Raw genomic sequence first — 12,445 nt, forward strand, 5'->3', positions numbered from 1 at the left:
TTGTTCATGAGAAGACTCCTTAAATTACTTAATCTTCAAACTGTTAGTGATAAAACAAATGTGCTCTTATCTAATCTGCAACAAATCTTTCCCAAACTGTTACTCTGCCAACCGAGGAACATGATACCCTTTAAAAATTTATAACAACTGCAGCTAATAAAATCAAGGTTTGGAACCACCTCAGTTTATCTTTTCTGGAACAATATGAAGATGTCAGAAAGCTCTTTGCCATATTCAGAAGAAAACTGCAGCAGCACAAGACTCGAGGATTTTCTCCTTGCTTATACAGTACTACTCTAATACATTAGAGATTCAGATTTTTTGAATATTATTGTGATTCTAATTTACAAACCAAGATGTACTCTCAGAAATAGCCAGAAAAACTTCAGAGATAATACTGTAGGTCACGAATAATAATTTAAACTGAGTAGGTGCCTTTGTACTAAGTTCCACTGCCTCCTAATAAAGCTCTTGTCACCATCTGAGCCACACTCAAATTGTGTGACTTCCCTTAGCTGGGAAAGTCAAGGACCGACATATTTGCAAAAAAAGCTTTGATTAACTCAGTGTTTGTGCTATCTTTGATGCATCTTTTTATCCCTACCCCTATTCTACCTGTTAATAGCAAAGTATTTTTCTCTATTGATCCACAAAAGCTCTCATTGCCACACTATTAAGGGTCTGCCTTTGATTTCTCCCATTTTGAATACAAACCTTTGTTTTTAACACAATTTCCTTTTTCTGTTAGTCAAGACCCCTCATTAAGTCCACAGTGTGTTTTTCTCCCAAATACAGCTCATTATCAGCTCCCCATCTACACCTACACACTAAAAATATTTTATGCATGCAAATGGACAAGCAAACTTGATTCTCTGTAAGTACTACCCCAATGGACTATGAGAGATACACTGCAGAAATCCTCCAGTTTGAATCCTGTCTGCACTTTCCTCTAGAACCCGTCCCCTGACTAATTAAATGACGGCCAGATCCATCCAAGTATTCTAAAGCTGAATATAAGTTATGCATTAACTACTAATCCTTTGATTTGGCTCCCTGTTTAGAATTAGAGATCCATCCTGCAGCTCAAGAAACTCATAAATAAAGAAATCTATCAGGCTTTGCTGACACATTGAGTAAACACCTGCATGTGAAGTGTCGTGTTCCATCAGAAGGAAATAAAAGTAATTGGTAACCAATTTGTTTCTGCTTTCTTTCATCTGCTTGTTCTTATCTACAGACCTTTTCATAACTTCATTCCCTGACAGCCTCCTAAAACTGGATAAGAAATAAATAAAACATTTAAAAATAAGAGAGCAGGTAAGCTACTAAAGCACTGCTAGTTTAATATGATCCCCCAATGATTATTTTTCAGTTTTACTGTAACTGTATTTAAGAATCTTTTCCATTAACCAAGAGGCTGCTTTAAGTATTACATTAGACTGGATGTGATGGCAGAGCAGCAAAAGTAAACTAGGTACAATAAAATCTTATGAATAAGGAAGAGTTTAAACAAAACCCATAAATAAGTGAAATCCATCTCTGCTCCTTAAAGGGAAGGTAATAATTCTAAGAAACAGAGGACAAAAAAAAAATACTGGCATCAAACTTTGTCCAGTAGGTAATAAATATAACACAGCACTACAAGTGAATCTGGAAAGGAGCTTTGCAGAGAGAAGAGCTGTCTCACTTAGCAGGAACTACTACAAACTGCTTTAGTAGAATACAGACCCTACAGCAGTCTTTAAAACTGCATTTTCAGAAGGCTCAAAGAGTGCAGAGAACCACAGGCTGAATTCCCTCTGCAATGCTACAGAAGTGCATGTGCATGAATCCTGCCCAACGCTGAGACTCGTGTCACTGCCAGAGCAATGATCTCCCCAGGACACTCACACAGTTATTACTGGCACTATTACACAAAAGCTTGACTTTACACAATCAGCTCTGGCTTAAAACACCTCCATGTCCCTCGTCTAAAACATCTCCTTTAGTCTAAAAGTCCCAGGAGACTCCACCCTGTGTGCAGTGTGTGAATCTGCAGTGGGATATCGGGATACGACACGCTGGGAACCACCAATTCCAAATGCCAACCTTCCTCCTACAGCAACACTTGGACACAGAGGTGACGGTGGAAACAGGCTAGGAAAGGACAGCAATGTCCCCTCAAAAGTATTAAGTGCAAAGTTTCCCTTGGAGTCGAAGGTCCAGCAAACGGAGCTGCTTTAATGGTATTTCCTTCCCCCTCCTTTTACCTCACCAGGGCTCTCTGCCTGCCTGTGTGTGAAGAACATCCTTGGCCCCTGACTGATACTTGCAACACACGAGGCACAGAAGTGCTCCTAAAAGCCTTCTTTCAGAAATACAGGCACTTGACATATGAAAACTAGATGTAAGCAAGCCAGGAGTTAATCAGGATTTAATGCATCTAAAAGCCAAGATATGGAAGCTGCCCATTAAGGATTTTACTACTGTATTTCTCAAAATTCTCATTAAATGTATGGTTTCACAGGGGATTCAGAATCACATCAGTGTTCAAAAAAATCTATTTGATGAATTTATATTAGTGGGGAAGAACAGCTGAATTAATTTGGAAGATAACCCTCTTTCACCTCCTTTGTTCTGTTCTCTGAAGAAAGGTTCAAATGTAAGGTCAATGAAATATTAAGATATCAATTTTATTTCCTATTATACCTCAGCCCAGAGCCTGTTTTAGTAAAAAAACCACTGCCTTGAGATTTACCCAGTATAGAAAGGAAGGCTTTTGCTCTTGCTGGTTCCTCTGTGCTCTCTCTCAGTTTTGCTTCACAGAAGTACATCCCCACATCAGCAGAGGTTGGGTTGGTGATAGTGAGTCGTCTCCCAAAGCTGCTAATGCCACTGGTTATCTTTATTCCATTTCTCTTCCAGGTCACACTTAGTCTCTCAAGAGGTCTGCCAAGAAATACAATACAAGAAGACAACAATAAAACATCTATATTACAGAATAATCTTCTGTGTGTGCACATATACGTATATATATACACACATACACACACACACAGAATATACTATTAAAGATTATAAAACTTCTTAAAGCCTTCCTCTATTCCCAACATTCACTATTAAGAAATAAATGCATATATAATGTCTACACACCAAGACTACAGACTACTCAAGTGGCATTATGCAAGTACAGCTAATTGATACAGCAATAGAACTTAAGTGCTAATAATTTGATTTCTCTAAGCAAAAGGAGTAAATACTGCTATGGGAATCAGCTGCATGGGAAGTGCTTTCATTATAACTCAATTACCAAAACAATATTAATCATATCAAGAACATCTCTGCCCTCAGAGGGGAAAGTGAATCAGTTGGTCTTATCATCCAAGGACTTCAACTATTTACTTCCACTGAAATTCAAAGCTATTCAAGGCCAACTAGATGGAAACATAGAGAAATGCTGTGAATTCCATATTACAGTGCATTATGAACAGTTGAGTAATAATCACTGTAAAATGAGAGTGTCTGAAATAAATTACTTCATAGGAGATCCTCACTAATTTATTTACCAGACGGCATCAACTATTCAACAATATCACCTTTCCTGTTGACAGGCAACACAGCTGAGATGTTATTAACCCTTACCATAACCTTTTCCTTAAGATAATGTCTGCTGATTTAACACCACTGCACTTCTTTTCCTTTCCATGTGAGGAACAAGTGGGAAAGTACCCCTGACCATACCGTCATTTGGCCAGAAAAATCAATAGGTTTAATTCAGTAATGTCGCACAAACAAGATTATTCATAAGGTTGCACTGAAGAGCAAGCATTCTGCTTCAATCTCTAAATTAATTAAAAAAATGAAAATAACTTCCTCTGTCCTTCTCAGTAAAGGACAGTGTGTTACAACCAGTCCCCTGCAGCCCCGGGGGTGTTTCCATACCTGGCGTTGGCCACACACTCCAGAGTGGCCTCGCTGCTCCCGGCGACCACGCTGGTGTTGCGCGGGCGGATCACGATGGTGGGAGCCAGGGGCTCAGCGGAGTCTGCAGCACCTGCCCGGGCACAAAGACACCTGGTGAGGGTTCTGGACACCTGTGACAGTGGTAACAAAGGCTGCAAATCTCACTCTTCAGCCTCACCACGGATTTTAATCCCCTCATTAAAGGGGAGATCTCCAGCACGGCCGTTTCACGGATGTGTCTTGAGCTCCATCAGCCTTGGTACTGTGATCACTGTTCCAGTGCCCAACCACGCCCTGGGGGAAGAACCTTTCTCTAATATCCAACCTGACCCTGCCCTGACACAGCTCCAGGCCATTCCCTGGGGTCCTGTCCCTGGTCCCCACACAGCAGAGCTCAGTCCTGCCCCTCCTCTGCCTCTCCCAAGAAGTTGTAACTCCAATGAGGTCTCCCCTCAGTCTCCTCTTCCCCAGCTGAACACACCAAGTGCCCTCAGTGTCCTCGCACGGCTTCAAATCAAGGCACTTCTCCATCCTCATTGCCCTCCTTTGGACACCCTCTAATGGCTTCACATCTTCTTTGTGTTGCAGTGGCCAACACTGTACAAACACACTGTTCCAACATACCCAGCCTGGAATCATTCCACACACAGAACTCCCAAGAACTACTCCCAGATGGAGTGCAGGGGCCATTCTCAAAGAGAGAGCAAATAAATTAAGCATCCTAAAGGTTTTCTATTGTTGAGCACTTTTATTTTTATCAAACACTTGCTGACTTATATTTTTAAGACCTTTTCATGTTTTGTTTAATCTTACTCCTTCCATACCATTTCAAAAGAGTCTGCCAATACTCATGTTAGTTCTTTAAAAAGATTTTACACACTGGGGAACAAATATAAAATTAACAAAGCAGCATATCACAGCAACTTCAATCCCTTTTTCTTATCAGGAAAGTAAATAACCCAAATCTGTTACTCTTTTGTGAGGCTTCATACTGTAAATAATTTAGCTTATGCAACAGTCAGCAGACACTTAAAAAATGGTAAAAAGGCAGCTTGTAAATTTTCTCTGTGTACATTTAGTAAGTGAATTAAAATACCCATGTATTCATAGGTACTTTGCTTCAAGCAACTCATTTGGGAAAGAAAAATTAGCTATTTTTTAGCTTGAATAACAGAGTAATAAAATTTTCTAAAGATACAGAAACCAATAAACAAATTACAGAGAAAAGTAATGAAAATAAAACCAAACTGATGGAAAAGCAAGCCACTTCATCAAATGTTTTCTGCAAAGGAAGCTAGTCCATGCCCATTAAGCAGAATGGGAAACTGGGAAATGCAAAGTACAAACCCTGAATGTTTAAGATAATTCCCTAAAGGACAGATAATGGACAGAAGATTCTTTGCTTGGATCATACCCAGCCTGCCAAAAGCCATTTCACATAGGATTTCATTTGTTGGAGAGACAAAGCCTTTGGTAATGGGGCTCAAATGTTCACCAGGTTAGCAGATTTCTGAATGACAAATCTTTCACCTTTTGATGTTTTTCTAATTGACAGCAGATAGTGTAGTATGGGAGATGGACGTGTGGAGCGTAATTTTAAAATTTTAAGAATATCACCCACACTTCTGAATAAATTCAAGCATTCAAGAATAGTACTTCAGAAACTATAAGCACATATTTATTTCTTCCCATAAATATGCTCTGTCAACTGACACAGATCTATATGCAACTCCCATGGGATCTCAAAAATCAAGCTGTTAGTAGATTTTACGTCTACTCCTCAACAATCCTGGAAATACGATAGAAAAATCTATTTTCTAAGATTTCCATGGTGGTCTTATAGGCATTCATGGTAGAAATTCTCCAGAGAGAAATCTGAAAAAATACCCAGAAAATAAGAGTTGATCAGATTAGTAGCTTTTTACTGATGAGAAGGAATAACCTCAGCATCACTGTTCACCGCTACTTCTGCCCAAGATGAAGGTTTATAACAGTAAGTGCTAAAAGATCAACAAACAAGTTACTAATTTGGCAGTAATCATTTCTTATCTCCACCTGGAAAAGAAGAAAATCACTTGTTTGACTTATCAGCTCCCCTGAAGAACGGCTCCAGCCTAGAAAAACCAGCCCAAGAGGAGAATCCAGCTTTGTTGTAACCTCCATCACCACACACGAGTGGTCCTGTGTGCAGTCAGCAGATAAGCAAGGAAATAAAAGTGCACATTCCTCCCCCTGAAACCAGGAAAATGTAAGATTTCTTTGACTTTCTTACTGGCTGTAACGAGAATCAAAACGAAGTATGTGTTTATTTTCATTTTGTCTCATCCCTGAAATGTATCTATTAAAAGCAGGCTGCTGAGTGAACTAATACTGATGTGATAGAGGGCTCATCAAAATGGCCAGAACTTGGAATCCCAGGAATAAACCTACCAAGGTAGCTATAGACGTAACAAGCAGACAGAGAAAACAACAACATTTCCAAGTGTTATCTAAACAGCTTGTAGACACTGTAAACATCCCTATTTGTTATTCAAAGATAGTTTAAATTTCCCTCTGCAGCACTAAGAAACTGGGGTTTTTCTCTCCCTCTAAACATAAACTCCTCTCCAGACTGTGGAATTCACAGTTCTGGCATTTCCACACAAAGCAGATATAAAGTGAGGGAAGAGAGAAAAAGAAAGAGTGAACAACTTTTGCACGGTCTATTTGTTTTCATCACCTGTGGCTGTGTGTGGCTGCACATCACTGACCCCAGAGCTCTCTGAACCTCCCTCCTCCTGTCCAAGTGCTTTATGACACCGATTTTTTAAATACTGATGAGCTGCAGAATTCTAATCTGTTATTTAAATACCATAATTATGTACACTGCCCTATCATCTCTGGGAAGACAGTGGTTTTATCTCTGTACATATATTGCCATGTAAGGTACAGGGAATTTTAAATATTGTAATTGACAGTTTATAAAGATCACAGACTTTATCAAAGCCACTTGGGCGCTTAATTTTCCCCAACAGAACTGAAATCTCACTCAGGTCATACAACTGAAGGCACAATAGGTTCTTTCCCCTTCAGAAATGTATAAACATTAGGTTCTTTCCCAGATTTTACATTATGGCAAAGTTTATCTGTATCTGTATTTTCAGTGCAGAATATTAAATACATTACTTCAATGGATGCTCAAATTCATCTGACAGAGATAGGGGGTAAACCAGCCTCAATAAAAAGTGAGAGAAAGTGTTTATCTCTTGAAAAGAAGTAATAGTTTGGGTTTGGACTTGAGCAAAATGTTAAGTTTTATTTTTGAGGCTTATAGGCCTCGACCCTCTGAAGACTCTTAATCCAAAGAAGGTGACCATGGGTAGGAAGAGGGAGGATTCCTAAATAATCATCCAGATCACCCTTGTTTCCCTAGTGTAGGGTAGAGCCTGCAATGTGAGGCTGAGAGCTCATTATCCCTGCCCTTAGTGTAAGTTACTACTGCAGGTGCTTCCAAATGTCCAGTTTCCAATGAAGAAAGGATCCCACAGGAATCAGTGTCCAAAAATTAATTTACCTACTTCTATTATGAAATTTGTCTATAGGAGAAAAACGCTTTGGAGAAGAGATCACCTACCCTCAAGCCAGTGGAGAAATTAGAATACTTTAACAGAACTTTGAAACCATTTATAAGTTTTCCTGGGAGGAAAAGTTTAGAAAACCTTTACCAGAAACTTCCTACAGACTTTGAGGATTGCACAGAAATGCCTCTGCAATTATTATGCAGGATAGATACAAAGCTTCATGTTACCAAATTATGGACACCTATATTAGAAAAAAAGCAGGATAGGAGATAAGAGTTCAATACAAATAGCAAAAATATTACATGTAATGCAACATTATGGCATCAAGAATGTGCAATCTCTGTCTAACATAGAATATGAGAGAAGAGGAGAAATGACAACCACACAATATCTCAAGATTGCTTGAGGGAGGAAAAAAAAAAAAAAGACCTTGCAAACTACTTAATGGAATACATTCAGTGTTTCCAGGTCCTACCTGCAGATGGTTTGAATTATCAACCCCTAATGGATTAATGCCCCTTTCCCTTCCCAGTACAAGATACGCAACAGGAATTGGATCCTGATCAATAACAGATTAATTTCCCCTCCCCTTTGGAGTAAAAGATGCACGACAGGAACTGGAGCCTGATCAACAGAAAAGCAAATGCAACCACCTGCGGGCACCAGAGAGAAGCATTATGCAAATAATGGAAAAAAGTGTGTTCTCAATCATAAACCTCTATCCCAAAATGTGTCTAACTTGTTCCCTGCTTATTAGAGTGATACAATAAAAGAGCATTAAGATAATCAAAGTTACAATTTCAGTTTTCCACTTTGATTCTAGCAAGGACTATTTATTTTCAAGAAAAGGGAAATAAAATGCTGCTGTGCACTGCAGAGGGCTCTGCTCAGATTTCTAAATGTAGAGGAAAATAACAGAGACTTTCCTGTGAGGATTTTTGGTCACATTTGTTTAGTTTGATGAAGAGCATAAAAAATCCAAATGGAGTTTTTTTGAGTCAAAGTTATGTATTTATAAAATAATTAGCAAATTAATGGTAAAGAGTTGGTGTATGAAGCATAGTGAATTTTCAGTACCCAAGGACGTCTTAAGACTCCTTAAACAATTAAGTATTAACATAATTCATTTGCCTTTTGAGAAACCAGACTGCACACTTAAAAAAGTAAATAAGCAACAACACAAAAACTTGTCGATCAAATTTACAGGGAAAACAGTCCAATTGTTTGAATTATCACAGCGAGTGAATTCTTACACATACAGCCCTCGTTTTGAACCAGACATCAGACATCACGACATATGAATAAAACACCAGACATGAAAAAGGTTTACAAAACACAATACAAGCAAAACGAGTGAATGATCTAGGTCAGTTATATTTACTGACTTAATACACTCTTGTCAGTGTGACTAAGCTTTGTCCACATCAGAACAAACACATGATGCATTTCCACTGCAAGGAAATTTAAAAAAAAAAAAAAAGAAAAGGAAAAAAAGGGGGAATAAAGTAATAAACACCAGAACAATGTACAGCAAGCACATCACAAATTAAATAACCAACGTATAAGGAGGGATATGGTAATGGAGCAATTACAAAACATTTCACCAACAACTGTTTATGCTTGGAACAAGTTCATCTTGCCCCAACTGTGCAGTGCCTGAAATTCTGCACTCTTCCATTTTCTATCCACCCCTCCTGGGCCTGTGTGAGGGTCTGTATAAGCTACAACACAAGTTCTGATGCATTTAACTTTGAAATATAAAGTTACCCCCAGAAATTAGCCCACAAAAGTGTGTCATTGAGCCAGTCCATCTTGCACTTCTGCAAGCACTTCAAAATGCACTGACCTTCAGGAACTTGCTTTGGACAAGGGGCTGGAGGGACAGGACAAGGAGGAATGGTTTCCCACTGACAGAGGGCAGGGTTAGATGAGATATTGGGAAGAAATTCTTCCCTGGGAGGGTGGGGAGGCCCTGGCACAGGTTGCCCAGAGAAGCTGTGGCTGCCCCATCCCTGGAAGTGTCCAAGGCCAGGCTGGACAGGGCTTGGGGCAACCTGGGATAGGGGAAGGTGTCCCTGCCCATGGCAGGGGGACAGAATTTGGTTATCTTTAAGGTCCCTTCCAACCCAGGCCATTCTGTCAGCCTATGATTCTGTGAAAATGGAAGAGATACAGTAATTATTCAAACCATTGTCAAGAAGATATTTTATGTGTATGAAGCTTCCTGCAAACTGTGTCTGGAGCACAGGACTAGAAAGCACCTCCTGGGTCAGCACAGTTCCTTGTCTCTGTGACATCTCATCATGAAATCCCTTCTCTGAATGTACTGGAGACAGTGGTAAAAATATTGAGCTTTTTTAACACCACTTTTTGGTTGGAAAGTTTCCTAAAGCTTTTCTGTTCAACCTGTTAAAAACACTCCTAATTTCCAGCTTAAATGTATTCATGGCCAATGTACTTCATTTGTTCTTCTGCCAAAGCTGTCCTTTAGCTTAAAGAGCTGCTTTCTCCCTCTGTGATGTTTACGTCCTAAAGTATTTATAGAAAACAATCATACTCCTTCACAGTCTTAATTTTACTCTGCTAAACAAGGAAAACTTTTCTTGCCTGACAAGTTTGAAAGGATTCACTGAAATACACACAAACAAAAGACTGGGAGCAAGGGCAAAAAACCGAGCTAGCATCACACTATAAATGTCTCCAAATGTTTAAACAAATAACAGCCACGTTTGTAACAGCTTTTTTTCCCCTTTGTAAGGACTTTCACACAGACTGCAAGTGCTGTTAGTTTTAGCCCTAGGGAAAGATTAATGGAGAACTCAGCTCCAGCCACAAGACGATTTATACCCTTTTGTGTGTAGATACTCCAGTAAAGAGGAGATTTATATATTTTATTAGATAAAACTGAGTCTAAAATACAGGTTGAAAAGCTCTAAAACCTTATGGAGACTTTTTAGGGTCTACTCCTGGGCATAATGAGAGGCAGGGGCCTAAAAACAGTTGATTTAAAAATGGAAAATGTATTTCTGTAGCCAACAAATACTGCAGTGCCCCAGGAGAAGCAGCAAGGCTGGGATGGTTCACGGTGACACAGTCACCCCACCTTGTCTCTCACCAGTTCTGCTCTGACAACTGGGACAGGGATGGGAGATCTGGCTTCTTTCCTGGTTTTGCTCTTTTTCTACAGGCCATTAAGTGCAGGTGACCCAGCAAGTGTTATTTGGGGGATGAATTTCTCTCTTTTCTGCTTCCTGAGGTCTACAGCCCCACTTTGTACTTTAGGACTACTTCAGAAATACATTTCTAGTGTTGTGCCATGTAGTTTTAAGGAAATTAAACCGCTGCTTAGTTACACAGCTCCCTGTGAGTCAGCAGCTAAATTCAAAGGCAGACCAAATTTCGGCTCGAACACTCTGAAATTCCCTTCTCACAACTCCTCGTGCAAAAAGAGCAATTTGGAAGTTCAGTCTCTGTCACTGACCCGACCTTCCCCCACGCCCAGTGAGGGGTTTCTTTCTGCCTGGAAACTTATCATCCAGCACATCATTAGAGCTTTTAACATGAAAAAATATATAGCCTCAAGCTATTCCAGCTAAAGAACACTCAGGTGGCTTTTCAATTCACCAGATAGCTTTAATATCAGTTCTATGAGTGGATACAGTGTGTAATCTTATTCAACAGCAGTTAAAAGGGGGAAAAATATCCATGGTCTACCAGTGGAATCTATTGGCTTCAGAGTCATCTTCAAAGAGATGTGAGAGGCAACAGGTACAGCAGCTCCCTGCAACCAGGGCCCAGAGCCTGGGGGCTCTTTATGGAATCACAGAATGACAGAATGATTGGGGAGAGACCTTAAAGACTATCTTGTTCCACCCCCCCTGCCATGGGCAGGGACACCTTCCACTAGCCCAGGTTGCTCCAAGCCCCATCCAACCTGGCCTTGGACACACCCAGGGATGGGGCAGCCACAGCTTCTCTGGGTAACCTGTGCCAGGGCCTCCCTACCCTCAGAGGGAAGAATTTCTTCCCAATATCCCATCTAACCCTTGCCTCTGTCAGTGGGAAGCCATTCCTCCTTGTCCTGTCACTTCATGCCCTTGTCCCAAGTCCCTCTCCAGCTCTTGGAGCCCCTTTAGGCACTGGAAGGTGCTCTAAAGTCTCCCCAGAGCCTTTTCCTCTCCAGGTTGAACAACCTCAAATCTCTCCCAAAACACACCCATTTTTAAAAAGATTTAAAAATAACTCATCAGCAGAAATCACTTTTAAGAGGCTGTATATTTTTATGATGTCCTTAGTGCATTGTAAGAGAAGCACCATTTTAACTACAAACAGGGATGCACGTGGGAGGAGGAAACAGGTTTGAGGGTCCTGGCAGTGGCTGCAGGGGTTTCTGCAGCAGACAGCGAGACTCACTTTCTCTTGAGGACAAAACATAACTTTTAAAGTCTTACAGCCTTGGTACTTCACGTTACCTTGGTATTTACCTCTTGATTTATTTAATAAAGGCAAATTAAGTTAGTAAATCACACATCAGTAACTGGATGTTAAATAAACCAGAACTGTCAGTTAATAATAATGTACAGAAACATAAAATTCACTGGTGAGAGATGACATGAGAGGAGAAAAAAAAAAGGAGGAAAGCTGAGCTGGGGATACATTTGTGTCACTGGGATCAGAGAGTTGCTCCAATTTCAGATGCTCCAATTGTCACCAGCAGATCCTGGTTTACTGTCAAGCAACAGGACAGACAGAGAAATGGGAGACAATAAAATGCTGCCTTCTATTTACAAATATATCTTTGTATATGGTTTCATGTTGGGGGTTGTTTTATAAATGCATTTCTCAACTCCTTGCTTTGGCACAAACAAGATCACACAACTGACAATCGAGTTGCTGCTTCTCCTACTTGTAACAAGTTTAAACACTCTTCTACGTACAAATGA

The 12,445-nt window shown here is 40.1% G+C and overlaps 1 protein-coding gene across 5 annotated transcripts in view; it reads right to left on the minus strand.

The window, feature by feature from the left end:
- SDK1 (sidekick cell adhesion molecule 1) overlaps nucleotides 1-12,445 on the minus strand; it is a 394,324-nt gene that overhangs the window by 152,403 nt on the left and 229,476 nt on the right. For all 5 annotated transcript variants that reach the window (XM_051782514.1, XM_051782501.1, XM_051782510.1 and 2 more), the window contains 2 exons: nucleotides 3,922-4,033; nucleotides 2,738-2,928 (listed from right to left, as the gene is read on the minus strand). In XM_051782514.1, coding sequence (XP_051638474.1) covers nucleotides 2,738-2,928; nucleotides 3,922-4,033 — 303 coding nt within the window. The remainder of the gene's footprint in view (nucleotides 1-2,737; nucleotides 2,929-3,921; nucleotides 4,034-12,445) is intronic.

This window comes from Manacus candei, unplaced genomic scaffold (genome assembly GCF_025592945.1).
Source record: "Manacus candei isolate 608988 ecotype Guabito, Panama unplaced genomic scaffold, ASM2559294v1 h1tg000002l, whole genome shotgun sequence".
NCBI lineage: Eukaryota > Metazoa > Chordata > Aves > Passeriformes > Pipridae > Manacus > Manacus candei.